At 39.5% G+C, this 21,973-nt stretch overlaps 1 protein-coding gene across 1 annotated transcript in view; it reads left to right on the forward strand.

Moving 5' to 3' along the window:
• Positions 1-10,019: 10,019 nt before the first annotated feature.
• TLL1 (tolloid like 1) overlaps positions 10,020-21,973 on the forward strand; it is a 214,031-nt gene continuing 202,077 nt past the window's right edge. Inside the window, exon 1 of the mRNA XM_004779539.3 lies at positions 10,020-10,817. Coding sequence (XP_004779596.1) covers positions 10,649-10,817 — 169 coding nt within the window. The 5' untranslated portion in view covers positions 10,020-10,648. The remainder of the gene's footprint in view (positions 10,818-21,973) is intronic.

Raw genomic sequence — 21,973 nt, forward strand, 5'->3', positions numbered from 1 at the left:
GATTGATATAACATTCCCCAGAGTAAATGCTTCAATATAGTTCAGGTTAGCTGATGATCAGGGTATTAGTCTTTCTTCTATCATTTGTGAAGTGGTAGACATATTTAATTAGTATCACAATGAATATTATATATTCAACTCCTACAAAAATCATTATTTCTTTAAAAGTTTTAGTTAATCACATTGCTAGAAAAAGAGGTATTACTGTCCTGTCTCTTTCTTAGCACATGTTAATAGGTTTTACATTCAAATATATTCCTATGATAATTTCGATTTTTACGTTTTATTATAACAGCACTTTCAATACTCAAATTCTGATATAGATTTCATACTCGAACTTTAACAAATCAAAATAATGTTTAAAATATATCCAAAAATCTCTCACAATTGTGGTACAAAAGTACCAATTATAAATCCTCAGGAGAACTTTTAAATGGAGCAAGCATTCTGAAAACTTATCCTGAAATGAGTGACATAGTTAAAGGATTAGTCTTATGGAAAAATATGACAACTGGGGAAAAAAACAGTTTTCATCTTTGAGGGAAATTCAAAAGCCACAGGAAATCTTACAGATCAAAAAAGTTGTCATCACTTCAGCCTATAGTATTTGATGTGTGAGAGAAGAAACAACCAATTCTGCAATAAAATAAGTTCTCTTGAGCTAAATTAAAAATTATCATCACATTATTCACTTTGATGTTTATTATTTGAGAAAATTATTAAAAATAACTCAGATACTGAGATCAAAGTGGTAAATATTAATTTAGTTCCGAGCAAGTAAGTTTTGAGGATTAGAAGAACACAAGTTAGTAACTGGTCCTACTCTGAATGTTTTTTGTATAGTAAGATTACTAGCTGGCACTTACTCTGTTTTTATGAAGAGCTTCTTGTTTCACGATAATTTTATTTATTCTTTGGGAGCATGGCGTGTGAACTGTGGCATTTATATGGTGGGCTATTATAATAAAAATGGTTAATAAAAAGTCCTACTACATATTGAATTAATTGCTCTACTAATTGCTTTCCTGTTTTACCAGTAATTAAAAGCAAACCGCTTTAGGTTCTTTGCATGTGGTCTGATGATTTCAAAAGCGTAAGTCATAAACTTTGCACTTATTTTTAAAGCCAAACACATGACAATTTCCATTTCTCACAGCAACTGTCATTATAGAGCAAGAAAACAAAGGAGAACCAACTCATTTTTATAGGTTATCTAGAAATGTTTATATCTTTTGTTATTCTCTTTTGAAATTACTATAGTGTTTTATTTTGAAAGGGGGCTGTCTTTAGAAAATTGGTCTAGCAATATGATTTAATTACTTTCTGTGTCAGTGTTAGGACCCATATAAAGGAGCAGACTTTTTTCAGTCTTTCTGAAGAACAATTAAAAAAAAAAAAAAAGGGATAGCAGCCCAGTCCATCTCTCTTACAACCAGAACACTTAATAGTGAGGAGTAGATACCAAGCAGAGCCTTACAGATGAACTGTGACCTCCTCTCACAGATGGTGGTGTTTTTAGAGGAGTGGTAATAATTTGGAAAGCACTGGGTATAACCTCCTATCAAATACATGCTAACTAAAGTAGAAAACGGAGGAAATTATCCGGAAATGTCAGCACTTTCCCTCTAGCAAAAAATTAAAGCACCACACCCATTTTCCTCTGAAATAGCTAGATAATTGAGGATGAGGGGTGCTTTCAAAACCTTGTCTGAGTAATTAGCTTTTGATAACCCTGCTCTCCTGTGTACCCTGGCAAAAGCCATGTGGATATTCTAGGGCTCTACTGACCTGTGAGACAATCGGAATCCACTGTTCAGACAGTTAATATCCCTGCCTTCTGTTGACAGGATTTTTTTTTTTTTTTTCTTTTGGGTGTCAGACGCAGAGTAAATCTGAATGAAAACTTTCCCCAGGAAGTGAGGAAGAGAAATAACATGAAGGAGACTGTCTCCTCTGAATCCCAAGGGGACGCTGTCCCCAGGGCCGCGTCTCAAGATTTTTGAGGTTGGTATTGCTAGCCTTGAACAAACCATGTTCACTTATTTTAGGGACCATTAGTTTGTGTTGTGAAAGTGCTGTGAAGATGGAAAGCAGTACATATATAAATAAACACATCTCAGATGCTTTGTATTGATTGGAAGTTGGTTTTACAGGGCAAAACTACTGCTGTAGTGGTTGGAAAAGTGACCCAAAGTGAGTTATAATGTCTGAAGATGGAGGCCCAGGTCATTAATTATTGCCACCTGAAAGCTCAGGGCAGCTTACGGAATAAATCTGTCCTGGCCGTGAAACCAGATCCAGAACATAATGGAGAGTTTAGAAATACAGAAAAACTAGTGTGCAAGTGCAGCTGCCTATGATGAACAGAGTTAAATAAGTTATAAAATAACCTGGTGATTTTACAATGCATCATAAAAACTGAAGTCATTCACATTGTAAATATATACCAACCAATTACCCAACAGCTTTTTCTAGAGCCTGGTAGACAATGTCTGCTTTTCCAGGTTGACTCCGTTTGGCATACTGTGTTCTTATTTGCTAATTATAGGAAGGGATTTGCTTTGATAAATCTGGGCTGCTAGAAATTTATTTTAAGAAGGTAAATTAAGAGTTATGGGGTATTACTGCTGTTTGGACATTCAGTTGTTTACAGGTAGGGAATGGAAAAGAGAGATGAAATCCTGAGCTAAACAAGTCCTGTTATGAGGAAAGGCATTCTCTTTTGGTCTCCCTTCAGATTCTCTTTTTACCTGTGATGGAAAATCTTGTTTTCCCCAGCCACTCTGTAAATGCTTTCTGAGTCTCTGATCTGATTATTGATGCTCTCATGGATAGTTGTTAGTTGTGGGTAAGAGAAGATGTGAGGACTTCCTCGCCCCTGAGCTTCTGTCAAAGGCCAGGTTCCATGCTAAGTGATTTATGTACCTGATCTGTTTGCATTGCAAGATAACCGGATGACGTAAGCATTTTATTTTAAAGGTAAGAAAAATTGAGCTGAGACAGAATAAGTGTCTGAAGACATCTATTAATTGAGGAAGAGCAAAGATCCAGAGACATTTTCTGATTCCAAATGCTGTATTTATATTAAATATACAGATTTTTCTAATTAATCTTCACTCTTATTCTAGTATTAAATACTTCCAGTGATGGAATATTAGAATATTACTTAGATTCTTGAAAGAAACTGAGTTCTAGTTTTGTCTTTTTAAAAAATTATCTTGCACTCATACATTGGTCACATATAGAGAATATAGGGCCTCTGTCATGGAAATGTGCGTGGAAAAGACATAGCCTCGATTTCTCATGACTCGAATGCAAGGCAGAGTAGAGACGCTTCTGTCTAGAATGTAATCTGGGGAATCAAGAGGGATACAATGCAAAATGAGGCTTGAAGAAAGGCTACTGTTCTCACTGTCCATCACTGGTCAGCAGGATTAGCAGGATTACCCCCAAATGGCAGACAGCTGAGGGAGCCAGTTGGGGATCAGAGGTTATGAGGTGACAGTAGTGTGTTCATGGATGATGCACTCATTCTCTTATCCCTTATCTTTATAATAGCATAAGATCAGAAGAACGTTGGCAAGTGATTGACTTGGATAAAGGTCCTTATGAAGTTTGGGCATTTCTTTCTCACAAGAAGCTGGTATTGCTTAATTATTTTGTTTTTAAAATTAAGTTATTCTCATTGCATTGGACATATATAGTCTGTCCTATTGAAGCCTTTAGTGCCTATTTTTTTAAAATTTTTATTTATTTATTTGACAGAGACAGTGATCACAAGTAGGCAGAGAGAAAGGGAGGGGGAAGCAGGCTCCCTGCTGAGCAGAGAGCCCCATGCGGGCCTCAATCCCAGGACCCTGAGATCGAGATCTGAGCCAAATGCAAAGGCTTAACCCTCTGAGCCACCCAGGCGCCCTTCAGTGCCTATTTTTTAATCTTTGTGGGAAAGAAGAATGCAACGAAGTACACATTTTATTTGATAGGGGAATTGGTAGGTAGGAAAAATGGGGAGACTTACCTCATGTTCATAATATGAAAATATGAAACTGAGGGGACAGATAATGGCCAAGTGAAGGGCATTCTAGATGCTGGTCACAGGTGTATATTATTGGGGAATTTATAAGCAATACCAGCAATGTCACCTAAATCTTTACTTCAATTTTGATATGTTTTGAATTAGTGGGATTTTTCAAATAAAACTGCTTTAGCTTTATTTAATTTGTACACTGATTTGTGTGTGTGTGTGTGTGTGTGTGTGTGTGTGAATTTCTTGCCTGACAGTGGAAAAGCTCACAGCATACAAATTTTTCCCATAGATCACTAGAAGAATGCCAATTAATAATAATAACCGTCTTTTAAAATATGCTTACACCTACCAAAAAGTACACAAGATTATGCATGCATAATCTTACTTAATTCTGATTTCAACCCTATGAGGTATTTTATTCTTGTTTCAAAAACCAGGAGAGTAAAGCTAGGGAAGTAATGCGCCAGAGGCAAAACAGCTACTAGATGACAAAGACTTTTTCTGCTAGTGAAACCTATGCTCTTAACCAGTCTGTCCCTTGCCTCTCTCCAACCTTGGATGAGTTATGCTACCTTAGAATTATACCATTTAGTTCAAAGTGAAGGACAAGAATGCTCTCTTCAAATAATATATTTACAGGGGCTGGAAATAGTTTGACTTTTAAGAAATCACTTAAGATGATGATAATAGCAAACACATACCAGAAATGGGCTACCTACAGAAACTGTAAAGCACACCACACATACTAACTTATTTCTTGTAACAACTCCATGAAATGTCATTACCCTTAAGATTATCCCTATTTCATGGATGAAGAAAATGAGGGCAGATGAGCTTTAAAAAGTGGGTTCAAAGTTACCACTACCCAGCTAGGAAGCAGAGTGTTGGAGTTCTGACTGTGGGACGATTTCGGAGCTCCATACTTTTGTGCCTCCCTTGCTAGGTATTCCGGGGAAAACAGTGAGGATTCAGTGCAGGTCTAGAGGTCCCACAATTGAGTATCTGTCGGCAGACTCGAACATAGCGTCCCACCAGGTGAGAAATGAGAGGACTTTCTTCCTACTCGATTCCCTCCATTTCCCGTTGGCGAGCTGATGCCTGAATGAAGAATGCGATCATTTCCAGATGTCGTTAGGTAATAATACTTGCTTTCTGAACAAACAAGTCGGTGGCTCTTCCTGAGACTGAAATACCAAGTACGAACTTAAACAAGCGAACTACCTGAAAGTGCTAACGGTAAATACATGCGGCTCCCGTGTCCAAACATAGCCTTTCCCCGTTGTGCTCCTGGAAATGAGAGTGAGTGATAAGTAAGCAAGAGAGGCAACAGACTGAGGTTTGCTGTGCGGAAGGGGCAAAAAGGTTGTTGTCCACAGAGAGCGTGAGGTTTTAAGGGGACTTAGGAATTAAATTAGATCAGTGTTTACCAAACATCGATTAACCTTCATGTGCCACCTTTCTTATTGACTTAATTTCATAAAGCAACTAACTTGTTTTTTTAACCTAAGTGCATGAGAAACATATGCAATTACAGATTTGTTAATAATTAATTTTAGTAATATATGTATATATAATATACACACATATGCACCTGTTCTTTTTTTTTTTTTTTTAAAGAATTTTATCACTATGTTAACTAAAATGATCTAGTGTGGTATCGGGAGTTTTACCACACCTTTGGACACTGAAGTAAAATTAAGAGATGCTATATTGCTTTGCTCAGGGCTGAGAAAGAGAGAGAGAGAGAGAGACCCTAAGAGGAAAGAAGGTAACATACAGCATTATGTGGGCTGTAGATGGTCACATATGAACGGGGTGAAAGAAAGAGTTAAAAGGTCTGGAGTGGCTAAAAGCCATAACAACAAAGGGGATCTCTGTCCCCCACAGTGAGGATATGCTAGAGAAGAACATAGTACAGCAAACTAGCAAGTACCAAGGAATAAGGAGAGGCTCTTAGGTCAGTGGGCTGTACTCAGACCAGAATCCATTGCAGGAGGAAGGTTTATTATTATTATTATTTTTTTTTCATTTCCTGGGGGAGGTGTATGCCTTTTTCTTAACAAACAAATAAACAAACACCTTCTGTAACACTTTTGTTGTGAAGCAAATACTACCTTCCATTCACTTTTTCAGTCTGTCTCTGACACTATATTTGTTACTTAGGAAACAGCAATAAAGGCAGAGTTTGATTGAATGTAGTATCATCCTAATTACAAGAGTTGGGAGCATCCTGAAATAGTGACATATGAGACAATGTGATATAAAAAAAATCATAGAATGTTCAATTAAAAATGTGGAAGTCAGAGGCCATTTACATCCTGAGAATCATCTTTTCATTTAAAAATATTTAATTGAGATGTATATAATTTAGCTGAGATGAACAGTAGCATTAATACAAATCAGGAGTTTTATTAAGCTTTAAAGTAATAGCTTGAACCATATGAAATTGTCAGTATTTGCTGTTTTTAATCTGCAGATAAGACAATTTCATAGGAGTCAGTCTCTCTGTAAATACTACTGGTTAACAGGTTAATAGTTTCTACTTTGGACAAGGGGGAATAAGACCAAGGGAGAGACAGAAACACATTTTATTCCACTCTCATCTGAATTATCGTTTTTTTTTTTTAAACAAGGGCTATGAGAAGGATATATTCATGTATTACTTGGTTTCATAACAAAAAACAATAACAACTAGCTTTTCACAAAATGGCTAGATTTAAAAAATAGAAAATAGACATTTTTTCTTCCTTTCTTTCTCTTTCTTTTCTTTTCCTTTCTTTTCTCTTTCTTTCTTTCTTCCTTCCTTCCTTCCTTCCTTCCTTCCTTTCTTTCTTTTTCTTTCTTTCTTTCTTTCTTTTTTTCTTTCAAAGTGAGGCACCTGGGTGTTTCATTTGTTAAGTGTCTGCTTTAGGCTCAGGTCATGATCCTGGGGTCCTGGGATAGAGCTCCTCATCTGGCTCCCTGCTCAGTAAGTAGAGAGTCTACTTTTCCCTCTGCCCCTCCCCTTGCTTATCCTCTTGCATGTGTTCTCTCCCTCTCTTAAATAAATCCCTTTTTAAAAAAAAGATTTATTTATTTGCTTGAGAAGGAACATAAGTGGGAGCAATAGAAGGAGAGGGAGAGAGAAAGGGAGAGAGCATGGGGGAGCAGCAGAGGGGGCGAGAATGAAAGAGATGGGGAGGGGGCAGAGGGAAAGGGAGAGAGGGGGAGAGAGAGGGAAGGAGGGGGGAAGCGGCAGAGGGAGAGGGAGAGAGAAAGGGAGAGATTGCAGGGTGTGGAGAAGCAGCAGAGAAAGAGGGAGAGAATCTCTAGCGGACTCCTCCTGAGTGCAGAGTAGACCTGGGCTCCATCTCAGGACCCTGAGATCCTGAACTGAGCTGACATCAAGGGTCAGATGCTTAACCACTGCACCATCTAGGCGCCTCCAAAATACACATTTCTAATTCACATTATCCACAGGGCAAGTTTATTTTAATTACTGGGATAGCAGACTAGAGTTACCTATTGCTTCAACTCTCTTGGTGGCTTTATTCCTTGCATTGCTGGGGGTTGATGGGGTCCTGCTGCAGGTGGTGAGGTGGTCAGAAGCAGCTGCCAGCTAGAAGTCAAGGTTACTTCAGCACATCTTACTAAAGCAATCAATCACCTCTTTTTATCTTCCTGAGGAGATTAGTTTCACATACTGCACACGTTTTTGGCTATGTTCTGACTGAGCCTTCAACTCTTTGCTCATAAGCATTTTCTTGTTTTTTGTTTTCTTTAAATTCTTGTAAATTTATGTTTTTTTAATAGACAGGGCAAAGTCTATGGTAGTTTGCAATCATAGCAACTACAGAAATAAAAGTAAAGGTAGGTATTTTATTACTGTAGAGTTAGATTTAATAAATATTTTAAAATTATGTAAGTAAATCAGGGATTGAGGCCTAGGATATTGTAGTGTAAATGACTATTCTCCACAGCTATTTTAGCCATAAAGAAACATTTCTATATTTTGATTTGAGGTTTTACTATGTCAATCATTCTAAATCTAGAATGTAAATTTATAAAAGCAATGATAAGTTCTGTAAGGAATCCATAATAGGCACCATTATATAAGGAAGCAGATGTCCCTATATGTTACTATTTTTTTTTCCAGGAAAAATGAATGAACATATTAATTTCTACAAAATCAGTGATGCTTAGAAAATCACCAGGCACAAAGTCCTGCAAACTTACCCTTGGTAAAACAGTCTAAGGAGATATTTGCAGTCCTTTGGATTAACAAGAGACATTTTCAAGGTTTGGGGAGATTAGTAGGATGGTTTCAGCAGCTCAAGAGCAAGAATCTTCTAAAGGAAAGTTGCATTTTCTGGGCTTTCAGATGGGGTAAGCAGAATACATTCTTGTTTAGCCCTGCACTAGAGCAACACCATTATTAATTATGCAAAACTTTTTTTTTTTTTTGGATGGGTAAAAGAACTTGAGAATGACTCAGCAAGAGATTTCAAAACCAAATACCTCTACCTACTTATTGAACATGTTCTTTTCAGATCTGCTCTCTGTTCTGTGACCTGGGGTTAAAAGTTTGAGATCTACTGAAGGAAGGCTCCATTACTGCATTGGACTCTGAGAAAGATCCAGCTTTGCCAGGAATATCAAATCAGTTCTACCTAGCCCTCCCATCCTTTTAGTCTTAGTTTAAGTGGGAAATAGATGACATTTCTTCAAGTTTAGCCTCCAAGTTTTCTTTAACAACCATAAAACCTGGTCAAATCACCTAAGCTAACTGGGTCTACCCTGTCAAAAATATGTTGTGGATGGGAGGGTGTTACTTTCCTATTTTCCTCTAGATGATACTGTATCCTGATGGTTACTTGGAAAAGGGGGGACACTTAAATGTTAAATAAAGATGTAAAGGCAACAAGATTTTTTACAAGTCCCTGCTAAAATGACAGTTCAAGATTTAGTTGGAAAAGGCAAGTCTCCCAATCACCAGTCTGGGGGAGGAGAAGTCCTCTCACCTATTTTGGAAACTACTTGCAGATGTGGGGAAACCACTGAATTGCTCACAACAGGGGTTTTGCAGAGATTTCCTCTGATTTTTTTCCTCCCCAATTTCCCACAACCTGTGTTTGTCTTGCGTCTGCTAGGCTGACATGTGGTTTACCTCGCTGATCCTGCTGCCAGGTTTTACACACTCTCCTCAGAAGTAAAACAACTGAAGCCGAAGGATACTGAGCAACTCCGGGCATGGGCGCCAGAACTGTCACAGAAAATTTGCTTCCCGAGTATTCCTTCCAACTTCCCTTCCTGCGTCCACGTGAGCCATAGCGCCAGCCCATCAGCAAGGTCTTAGCGTTTCCTGCTGCTGCAATCTGTAACTTGATTTTGGATTTTTTCTTTCTTTCTTTCTTCTTCTTCTTCTTTTTTTTTTTTTAATTGCAGTTCTGGGGATCTTACTTTTAGCAAAACTTTGTTGGTTGGGGGACTTTTAAAGCAGTCTATTTCCTTAGCCAAGTCACGAAGGCTCAGACACTTTTCCTCCATGCCCGGGCTACACTAAGGTTAAACCGCAGCAAAGGAAAGAAACACACACCCGCTGTTTATTTGGGGGGAGGGGAAGTAAAGGTTTGCAGCTAAGTTATCACGATCCCTCGCGCCACCCCCGGTCTGGCACTCTTGGCTGACACGTACATCATCTATTAAACGTTGTTCGCGGACGCAGATACATAATATATTCATTTTTATCTTTGGTAAAATATAAATGAAATTGTCAGCGCGCTCGTGTCTGTTTGTTTGTATAAGGCTATCAAAAGAAGTCAGAGTGGAGGCTGTGGCCCGGATCCTGACCCTGATTGTATGAATAAGTAAGCAGGATGCAAGTGATTGGGTTAGATGCTGCGAAGATTTTTTTTTTTTTTTTTCAAGTTAGGAAGAGGGTAAAAAGACGGGGTGGGGGGGCAGGGAAACGATGCATCCCCAAATCCTCACACTTTTGCTCTTTTCAGTCAGTTGCTCTGCTGGCTTCTGCAGGCTTCTAAGGTCTCGCGGCGTAGAAATGCCTGCCCCCCACCCCCTTCCTCGGTCTCCCCTTTCAGTTCAGATGTGCTGATGTGCAGACCGGATTCATCTTCCCCGAGCGGCGGCGGCGGCGGCGGGCGCAGGCGGCGGCGGCAGCTCGCGCTCTACCTCCGGGTCCTGGCAGCGGCGGGGGCGCGGCGCGGGAGCCCGAGCTTCGGTGGCAGCTGAGCCGGCGGGGTGCCGCTCGCCCAGCCGCGGCCGCGGGAAGTTCGGCCGCCAGAAGGACGACCTGGCAGGCAGCGAGCGCCCGCTCCGCCAGAGCCGAGTTTGCCCGCAGCTGCCCCTCCCCGTCTCCGGGAGCCGAGCTCCTTACCTGCCCTCCGCCCACCCGCAGGCCTCTAGCCAACTTCTCCCTGCAACTGGGGGGTAACAGGCACTTCTTGCCCTCCCTACTGTCCCGACGGCACCCGCATGTCTCCGGACACCTGAACACCCCAGGGTCGCTGAGGAGCCTCCCGGCAGGGAGGGGAGCACCGGTTCCCTTGGCGCCGCACATCAGCGCGGACCGCGGACGCCTCCACCTCCCGGTCCCGTCCCTTCCTTTTCCTCCAGGGGAGGAGGATGGGGTTGAAAACGCTTCCCCCGAGGATGCTTGTGTGGCTGGTGGCCTCGGGGATTGTTTTCTACGGGGAGCTTTGGGTCTGCGCTGGACTCGATTATGACTACACTTTTGATGGGAGCGAAGAGGATAAAGCGGAGACGATAGACTACAAGGACCCTTGTAAAGCCGGTAAGTGCCTCTCCACGTCGGGACTGTGGCGTGCGGGGGGCTGCCGCGCTGCATTTCCGAGGGCTGGCGGTGGGAGCTCACCTGTTTCCTTCGCCCTCTCACCAGCCCCTCCGTCGCTCCATCCTTGCTCTCCTTTCCTTCTCCTCCCCACCCCCAAGTGGCAGTCGCCACGGCCCGAGTTGACTGGAGTTCTGTGCTAGTGGGATCGCATGCCAAGCTCCCGGCTCCCAGTTTGGGAAAAAATGTCCAGAGTTCGGATTCCCTTCCCCTCCCCCAGCAAAATGGAATAAGCCGTAAACACAGCTGGCTTGCCGTGGGTTTTAAATACCAGCACTCAGCGGGCTATAAGCATCTGAGGGGACTACACCTCCTCTTCGTTCCAGGGTGCGGTTCCCCAATGTTCGCCTGGGACCGAGTTGGTTAGAGTTCCCCAAAAGATGGGCGGGGATGGAATTGCCACCTCGGGACACCTTTGCTCCCTCTTTTGCCAGGGATCTCAAGTGTGGGATCCAGGCGAGAAGGGGATTGTGACGACCTTGGAAACTCTCACGCTAGATGGAAATCAAATGCTTTTGCCCATTTAAAATAAACCTAAAAAAAAAAAAAAAAGCTCCAAGTTGTTACCCCATCCAAACTTGCGCCTTCCTTCCTGTGCACACCCCCCCCGGGAACTGCAGTTTGACCAGCACGGCCTGAAGCTCAGCTTCTCCTCGTCCGTCCGGGATCGCCCCGGGACCTTCCTCTCTACCCCGCGCGTCCAGCGCCTCGGCGGGTCTCCCCTCCCGCTCGGGGCGGTGCTTCCCTCCCGCCGCCTCAGGTCGCAGCCGCACGTGCCGCAGCCGGTGACCACGTGAGCGCAGTGTCCCGGGACTCCGGGGGCCTCCAGGTTCCTGGCCCTGCGGACTTGAGGTTGAGGTGAACCGAATTCATTGTGGACTCACGACTGACTTCGGAAGGAAGGTTACAGGGGTTGTTGGGGCCGACTTCACGGAGTTGTTTGTACGCTAAAGGCACGTTCTGTCCCGTCTTCTAGAGGTGTGGGCTTTGGCGAAGCAGAGGGAAGGGAGTGGGCAAAGCATCCAGAGTTCCTCGGTGTCTGTGGATTCTGTGCGGGCTGGGTGCGGATGTGACTGCGATTTCTTTCCCTTTCATAGCTAGGTAAACCTGACTGAACCTTTCTTGGTCCCAAAGGAAGGAGAAGTGCACACGGTGAAGGAAAATGCTGGAAATTCCCTTGTTAATTTGTACCGTTGATGACACATTGCTTTGACCAGGGGCCTATGAGTGTTCTGTGCACGTTATCAGATCTTTCTTCATGCGCGCTTACTGGAGATAGTTATTCAAAACTTAGGGTAGCTTAGTAGAAACTTGTCAGTCTGGAACTCGGAATTCTGGTTTAGTTCTATTTTGTTTATAAGTTTCCTCCTCTCCCCTTTAACACTCAGTCTATCCCACCAGAAGTTTCTCGGGCCTTCCCTGATGGTTTGTGGAACAAGACACCTTCCTGCTGTGATGGATGACTAATGGCTGGACAACCAGAATTCAGTACCATACAACTCCCCAAACATACTTTTTATTGAGGAATTAATTTTGAATCATGTTTGTAACTGGGTGAAAATTGTGTATTTTCTTGTTTTAGGTAAAGTAGAAATGACGTGGTATTTCTAAAGATTGTCTAGGAAAACATCTATTCTGAGGTTCTGTTGTATGAAAGATGCGACCAGCTATTAATATGAAAAAAAACAGTGCATATGTATACATTGGCCTGATTTCAGGAAAATACAGTTTTCTATACAGATTCAAGAAAAAGTTTATGCCTTTTAAAAATCATTAATTTCAAGTATGAATATAAGAAGTGTCAAAAATTAGCTAGTACCATTTCAGAAAGTATGTTTTTTAGACTTATATTAGAAATTGTCCAGAATAAGGTTCTGTGAGCATAACTAGTTTTTTTCTATTTAAGAATGTTTTCAATTTTAAAATTTAAGTGATTGCACCATGTGTATTGAAATCCGCCTCAAGCATGAATGTTTATTATTCTCAGCAAATAAACATCTAGGGCAAGAAAAAAAAAACTTTAAGAGCATTTAATTTTTGCTTTTCCTTTAATACTGGTTTATTTTAGAGCATAACCTTTGAGTACAAGAGGCATACCTGTGTCTATATGTATATTGTATATGTATAATGAAAGAGAAATAAGAATGACCCAAGTGGAAAGCTGAGAAATTTATCTAAAATCTGAGATCACTTTTTAAATGGTCAACGCTGCTTTTTAAATTTAGTGACATGAAAGGGTTTAATTTGCCATCTTGGCTAAAGAGCAGTAAATTTTTTTTTTTTTTTTTTTTTTTTTTTTTTTGTGCCCTCACTTTTGGCACTGTATAAGACAAAAGTTGTAATAACAGGGAAAAAAAAATTAAATAGCACATTGAACTCCCAAAACAAGAGTCAAAAAAAGGTCACTAAAATAAGAAATATGAGGATGGATCTGTGAAAGAAGGCCACACAAAAGCCAGAGAGAGTGCTCTCGAGATTCAGGGTCACCTTTGATCTGCCCTTTCCAAAGAGCAGAGAGGAGGGCATGGACCATAAAGTGTCCTTTCTGAACTTCTCTTATAGCTTTATAGATTTTAAGCACTTTTTAGTACATTATTTTAGATCAATACACAGCCCAATATAATGAAACTTGTTAATATTCCCATTACACAGATAGGGAAACAGATGCTCCACAAGGTCAAATGGTTGTTAAGATTAACCAGAACTTGATTTGAAGTCTCCTGTCAGCAAAATCTGGCATGCAATTAGGTAGATAGATAGATAAAATAATGACATTGTATCCTTAGCTGGCCTTTTGGAGGCCTTCCTTGAAATGCAAACAATAGAAGTTTGTCCAGGTTTACCTAGAATCTAGACCAATAGAAATGCAGGGACTTTCATATCTGATAAGCATGAAATGACTAAGAAGATAGATAGTTTCATCTTTTCCAAACCCAATTACAATATAAAGTCTTTGAAGATAGGTATCATACCTACTTTTTAATGTTCATCCCAGTAATAGATTATATTTGCGAAATACTATAATTTTTATACCTATGAGAACTCTAATTTCAAGTTCATGAAACTATTGGACAGAAAGGAAGCCTTGTGTTAATTGAAGTTTCACTTAGAAAGCCATTTTGGTATAAGTGAAAGTAGGTAAGTTAGTGCAGTGTAACTTAAGATATATTTACAATCCATTAGGACAGAATTTAGGTAATTAATCTCTTTCTATATATAGATAAACAGAAAGATGCAGATAATTCAAAGAGATATCTGATTGTCTTTCTTCAGCATAGTACATAGCCACCTGAGTTTGCAATCTTACTCTCTCTAGTTCAGAAGGTTCCTAAGGGACACTGGGAAGCTGATGCTGCAGGAAGTCATTCCAGAACAGAGACTGAGGTATCCTGTTTCAGTGTTGTACTGCTCCAATAGGTGTTAATCAGAGTGTTAATATCTGGAAGAGCCTGGGCAAATTTGGTGTGCAAGGTAATCTCTCAGATTTGTCTGGAGATTACCTGGAAAACCAGAGACCCAATAAACCAAGTCTGTATTCCCTACTTCCCCTTCCTCCCTTCTTTTCTCTTTTTGTATTTAAGGGGATATCCGGAAAGCTCAGGCAATTTAAAATAGAATATGCAATAAAGAGGACGGAAGAATTTAGTATTTCAAATGATGGGGAGAGGCTGAGGAGACCGATGACGTAAAATGTTTGTCGAGAAGTTTGTCCTTATCCTTTTGGATAAGTATGAACACCTTGAAAAAAAACCCTTTCTATCCTGAATCTTCTGAGTAAATGTCTCCTTTTCCTGGAAAAAATCCAAACATGATTAAAGGTCAGTGACTTGCAAGGTTAAATTTGCCTTTAGAGTGGCATATGCAGGCCTGTTTACCTAGAAATAGGCTTTTGGCTTCCTAAAGGGTTCTTCTTTCTGCTGTTCTTTATATTCAGGGTACCAGTGTCCTAGTATACTAATTCTTGGGATGATTTTCATAAGTTTATAATCTCTTGGTAAGATCTTCTCATTCTTTTGGTCCTCAGTGCTGTCTTTTCTAGCTTCAGAGTCAGCCTCCTAGGTATGATGTTTTAGAATTTGATGTTCAACCCTGTGTTGACTTTATTCTTTCATGATATTAAATATTGAAACGTATATTTCTTGGTCAGCACCTCTGTTGGTTGCCAAATGCTCATGTTAAAAATGCATTTCGTACAGTGGCTTCTCTTCACCAGCTCCTCTTCTCTTAGTTTTCATTCCTCAGAGCTTGTTTTTTCTTTTTTTCTTTTTCCTCCTCATGCTTCTGATGCCAACTTGGAAGTGGCCAAAGTAAGTTTCTGCAGAAGGATTGGAGAAACATTATATTTTATATAATTAAATTCTGTTCATCATTTGCCAATAGTGATTCTGTAGCCCTTGTTGTGAGGATCCATGTCCATTTTTGTCCCATAAATGGCAGTTCCTGTTACTAGGTATGAATTAGATAGACTAGTTTTTCTTAAATATATCTCTCAGTTTAAGAAAATATATTTTCTTAAATATAGAGTCAGCTAGCTTTCAAGCTCCTTTTTGTTTGTTGATTTACACATAGTCTCCTGAGATCTTCCCATTTTTGGCATCCAGTGAGGGTTCTGTCATTTGCAAGTTGAAAATCTAGCTGGAAGCCCTTCATTCAGGCAGTTCGGGTAGTAAATAATGGAATCTTTATGATTTCTAGCTCAGTAGGTGGTGTTTGGGTCCTCCCTTCCCTGTTTAGGCCTCCTTAGTCTATAGTGGGACAGTTAAAAGTGTGTAAGAGCCTCGCAAAGGCTTTTTGAGAAAGTTAGTATATAATTCCATGTTTTTCATCTTGCCAGCATGATGGCTCACTTTTCTATGAAAACCTAATGTATGCCATGTATGGCTTCTTCTACAAAAACCATATTGTCTCCCCTATGGTATATGTAAGAATCTTATTTTTGTGTATCTTAGCAGCTTCTCCTGATTTAAAACTTAGTGTCACTTGTCTGTAGTTAACATCACATTTTTGTCAACCTTAAGAATATTAGTCACATTAATGATCTCTTAGGCCTCTTCATCAGTGAGTGTATTGGACAGAGATTAGCCTTTAAATTTTTCTAGAACTCAGGTAGATGATAACAGGTGTTAGTGATTTACCATCATTACCTTTTGTCTCTTTAGAATATTATCTATTGTTTTTAATATCACCTTAGACTGATCCGCTTAAAATATTTAAAACTAGGACCTCCCTAAGCTTTTCTAAGAATGCTTAGAAAAGACAGAGGTAAATAATCCATTTAAAATGAGGCCTTGCACATCCTGCTGGGACCATCTGGTGTCTGGGGAGGTGGGGGAAAGGGGCTGTGCTGCTCCCCTGAACTGTAGGAGAGCCCCCTGCAGCATCTTGAGCCCATAGCTAGGTCTGGGCCAGGCCTAGGTTCAGGTGGCTGTAAAGGTTTTCGGGGATGTAGGATATCCTCTACTGGGGGAATTTTGAGGCCTCTTACAGTTCTTTAATATTCAGAGATCTGGAATTAATCCTGGGCTTATCCTTCCTAAATGAAGGAGTGAAGAGTCCTCTCCATAGCTCTGGATCCGTTGGAATGATTTAGCAATATGGCTTTAGTGGTTTATTTCCTTTAGTTATCTATTGAATAATGATGCTTAGGGAGGAACATTAAAAAAAAAAAATTATAGCCTTAAAGCTATGGAATGAATTGCATAGAATGTGTTCTTTCCCAGAAAGTAGGAGGGAGGGAATCCCTTGGTTATTTATTTAGTTCTTGCCATTGTCAGCCCTGAAAATGGGATATTGACTATTAAATTTGAGACATTGTGGGTTGGCTAATGGAATGCTTGTTTTGTCAGCTCTTTACAAAGTGTGTGCTAATCCTGCCAGGCTGTTTTAAGGAGCTCAGCTATATATTTGTATTAAGAAGTATTGTAAATTAGGTGTTAATTGAAATCTAGAAAGTGAACCAAGGAGGCATTTGTTTTACTCAGCTCTTCTCTTGCAATTTACATTTAAACTATTTGCTATGGACCATATTTTAAAAAAACCAAAAACCAAAAAACACAACACTTTCTTGATTGCTAATAGTTGTAAAAAGTTGAAACCATACATTAAGATGGCCAGAAGTACTCTCACATGTATTATTTTTCCCAAACAAAATCTAATGTGGTATATTAATATCCTACTCAAAGCATGCACCTTAATGTTAAACAAAACAAAACAAAACAACAACATTTCAATAGTTTTTAACACACTACACCATTTTACAAATCAGGGGAGTTAACGTGGAGATGGAGACACAAAGCATATTTTTACTATTGGCATTTGATGTCTTTCCTATGTTGTGAACCTCCAATTAATGACAATTCTTGTGTTGGGGATGGCAGGAGGTGTAGGAGGGTACAATAGTTGCTTCATTTTTTATATTTCTTATCTGCATTAAACTGTTAGCACATGGACTGGGTACCACAGGGACTCTTCCAATGGCCCCTGGCCTGGTAGCCGATCTTAGCATTTTTGAACTCTTTAATTTGGCCATGCGAATGATTTGAAGTGTTTATTAGGATAATCTTTATTCTTGAGCAACATTGAGAACCCCATTGGCATCAGTTCTGTGGCCTAGTGATATTGAAAGGATGGCACTCCATTCCTCTGGGCTCATCTTTCTGATCAAAAATACCTAGTAGATGAGAGTTTATGATATTTTGTGTTTTGTATTCAGATTATTGTGTTGTTAAGTATACCTCATATGTAGAAGTCAATCTTTTGAAATATCCTAAGGAAGAACATCACACATAACTAGAAAACAGCCACATGGAGAGCTTTCTAGAGAATGAATTCTTAGACCCCCATAGGTCTCACCTAACTGGGAATTGCCTTTGTGACTCGTGTCAAAATAACATAGTTCCTATTTTCACATTAAACATTTTAAATGATCTCTTATCTTCACCATGTCTCCATCAATTAATATTTTTGTTAGCCGATTTGGACACATGAGGAAACAGACTCAGAAAGGTTCAGGGCCTGGGCTGCCATGGCACTTGCTAAGTGGTGAGAACTTGAACCCTGGTTCTGTATTTCAGATGCCTTTCTTTCTTTGAATCGCCTGCACTGGCTCTTCAGCCAGTACAAATACATTAAGACTAGAAATTGATGTGGTGGTGTTATGCCACGGGCATCTATCCATTGTGGCAAATGATTTTCTTTAGCGAGGATACGTCTTGCCCTCAACATTCTTGCATTTATGACCCATCTACTAATTTGTCAGGGGGCCAGTATTTTCCGTTGCATGAACTATAATATAGGGCAGACCATTGTCCCTTTCAAAAGAGTGTTGTCTAAGTGTGGGAAGTTGCAAATGAAATGCCCAGTTATGTATGGGACAAATAAAAATGCCCATCACTAGTTTTAATAGAGTTAGAGAAATATGTGAGTGCTAAGTAGTGTCAGGGAGACACTGCTGCCCGTTGTCCCAAGTATTTAATTGTGACAGCAGGCTTTTCATGTTGAGTAAGGCAGAGGTTGAGTTAGATTTGAGCAGAATTCCGTCATTAGTGTCCCATTCTTGGCACAGGCTCTGAAGTTCTCTGTGGTATGTGTTAAATTGTTTCACACTTTAGATTTGCTGTCTGAGTATTCATTCAATGCATGATTTTGAGCCCATAAAGAGTGTGAAGAATATCCTTACAAATGCAGCCAATGCAGGAAAGTGGTTTACTGTGTACATTATGTATGTAAATGATGTGTGAATGCCTTTGAGAAAACAAATATGCTGTGAGAAGGCTCTTAAATAACTATCTTTTCAATCCTAACTTGTCTAAAAGCCCTAAGGTCAAAAGCTTGAAAGCTTTAGCAGATCCTAGGGTTAACTAAACTTCTTGGAACTCCAGTGTGGTCTCCTAAGACTAGGAAGTCTGGCATGTTCAAAATATATACTTTATATAATATTTACTAAGTTACAATTTCTTTGAAGAAAACATGCTACTTTTAGCAAATTGTCCTGTATTCTAGAAGGAAGAGTTCCTGTTTGTATTTTTTCTCAGACAAATGGGTAAGAACAGAATGTGGAGAAACAGGCTTACCTTTTCTGAAGTTTTCTTTTTTTCTAAACTTAAGAACCAAGGGTACATTTTTTATATGGACATTTTAGTCTCAGGGGAAGAAATAGTATATACCTGGGTAGACTGTGGCCTGCAGGCAGTGACCAGCGAAGGAATAGTTAGGATTTGCCATTTGGAATGGATAGCAGAATTAATGACCTAAATCAGGGGTTTGTGTTGCCTTCTATTTCTGTGGGGAAAGAGATTTGTGAGATTTGCTGGGTAAACTTGTGACAGGAGAAAAAAAAAAAAAAGATATCGATTATAATAAGATATGCTCCAGTGTTTCCAAGATTACAAAATTTATAATAAGAAAAAAAATTTACAATAAGAATAGATTTCTGGGGCACCTGGGTGGGTCAGTGTGTTCAGCCTCTGCCTTTGGCTCAGGTCATGATCTCAGGGTCCTGGGATCTAGCCCAGCATCAGATTCTCTGCTTAGCGGGGAGCTCTGCCTGCCTCTCTGCCTACTTGTGATCTCTGTCTGTCAAATAAATAAAATTAAAAAAAAAAAAAAAAGATTTCCAATGGTGGAAGGGGCTTTGTATATAAAACTGTATGAAAATGAAGACAGTACCTTATATCTTAGTTCTGTTTTGAATGGTAGCTGTAGCTTAGTGTTTCAAGGTAACTTACCATATGTCGTCCAGTGATAGAGTCAGAATTTGAATCCAGAACTCTGGAATTCCATGTGTTGCCACATTGCTGCTGCTGCTGCTGCTGCTTCCTCTTCTCTCTCTCTCTCCCCCTCTCTTGGATAGGTGTATTTTTGAAAATTGGGGTTGGTTTCAAAATATTTTTTTAAGAATTCAGGGAGACAAAATAGTGCACCTGTTAAAAACTTGGGGTCTGGAGTGAGATGGGCATGACTTCTAATACCAGACTCCCCCACATGGTGATAGTGTGCAGCTTTTTAAAACCCTTCTTATGCTTCAGATTTCTGACCTGTAAAATGGAGATGTTGTTATGATCCTCATGGTGTTATTACATGAACATAAAGTGAAAATCACTCTGTCTGGAACATAGTAAACACTGTATAATTTTTACTCCTAGTACCAAAAAATAGGAAGTAGAGGATTTTTTTTTTTTTAATATTGCAGCTACTTGTTTGTGGGAAGATGATCTTTATAAAAACGTTTGTAGATAAAGTTCTTTTTTCTTGTCATATATAAAAATGCATTCATAGTCCAAGTCCTCTAAATCTTGCATTTGACAGGTTAAATTTCCAAATGGAAAGGTGAGGGAGATTTGGAAATGTAACAGGGATTACTAATATACACATTTCTTGGTACTGTTCTCTTGGCTATTTCCTAAAATGCTTAATAGACCCAAAATATATTGACAATTTTTAATGCACATTGACTAATGTGTGAATAGAATCTTGGCTATATAGTCTTTCATTAATTTCTGGTACAGATTTTATTTGCCATCTGGATTAACTTGAAGAGCTTACATACAATCCTATGTTTACATAGAGCTGAGTTTAAGCACATGGCTGTAAGCTACAAATATTCATAAACTCATCAAACCCTTATTGAACATTTACTGTGGATGAAACATGGATTTATCCTTGGAATTCTAGAAGTGTGAAATATGATACCAAGCCTGACCTGGTATAAAGTTTTAACTTTATCATTCTTAGGTAGATGATATTTTCTGTGTAAATAGTTGCTTATATAATAATCACTTAACTGGGCTAAAGTTATTTCAATCTATGCATTTGAAAATGGGTACTATAATAAATTGTGACAATCAAGATATATATTCTTATACCTCTTTCCTGGAATTTTCTTTACTCATGATATATGAGGAGGAAAGTTTTGTGGAGAGCATAAAAACTTTTAAGAAAGTACTTTGCAGACTTTGTTATTTGGCAGTGGATTGGGATGGGGTGTAACCAATAATTACTTATGCAATTATTTGGAAGAATCTGTATTGGTAATTTGATTTCCATTTATTTTTCTCAGATAGCTTGATTTAGAAATTTCAACTTCTTTTTGTCATATTTTCCCACATTTTCTACTAGATTATGTTTCTGTCCTTCACACAGTATCTTTATCCTTAAATGTATTTAAATGTACATGGTTGACTTTTTCTTTGTTTACAGGTCCAGGAGAAGCAAAAACAAATGGTAAAGGAAAAAAAAATGTCTAGTCTTTTCACTTGCAGTATTTTACTGTGGTTTTGAAAAGCATATATAAATTTTACTTTCTTTAAATAATTTTTTGTGGGTAGTGGTATGGCAATTGGAAAACAAACTGGATTGGTAGTAAGAAATGTAATTTCCATTACTGTCTCTTCTGTTGTATTTGGGTGTAACCTTGGGGATGTCCCTTGATTTTCTGGGACCAGAGTCTCTGAGGTTTAGAAATCTCTAAGACTGTCCACGTTACAAAGTTTTCTGAATCTTTGTGTCCCTGATATCAGAAGTAAGATCTCTACTGAGGTGGTACCTGGAAGCTGCAGGGTCAATGGCCTGTACTGTTCAGTGAGAGGGAAAGGAAGATGCTCACACGTCTCCAGTGGGCACTTTTGTTAAGGTCCCCCCTCAGGTTTCTCATGGCTCTGGCCAAGTCCAGGCAGCCAACAGACTGCAGCTGCAATCGCTGTGGAGCTCCTTGACTTGACTTTGCCAGAATTATCACTGAAAACTTTTATGCATAATTTCCCATTCCTCTTTCCCAGCCTCTGTCCATCTGTAAAAAATTTGTCAAAACAGGGACCAGGTACGTAGGCTTCACCTATGTGCTCTTCAGGATGTGTTAGTATCACATTACCGTTAGAATAAAATGTTACTTGTTTGTTTCACAGGAAAGATGATTGCTTGTCAATGAGCAGAAAATGGCCAGTAGAGGAGGGAGAATTCAGTTCTTTCAAGTTTGAGGTCAATATTCATAATGGAGAGAACAAGAGCTATCAGCAAAGAATCTATGGGACAGTTTTTCTGGCTTAAAGCATTTTATGAAATGTACAATATATTAAAAGATACATTCTTATATCAATTAACTG

This window comes from Mustela putorius, unplaced genomic scaffold (assembly GCF_011764305.1).
Source record: "Mustela putorius furo isolate JIRA1106 unplaced genomic scaffold, ASM1176430v1.1 tig00000242_pilon_pilon_pilon, whole genome shotgun sequence".
NCBI classification, from domain to species: domain Eukaryota; kingdom Metazoa; phylum Chordata; class Mammalia; order Carnivora; family Mustelidae; genus Mustela; species Mustela putorius.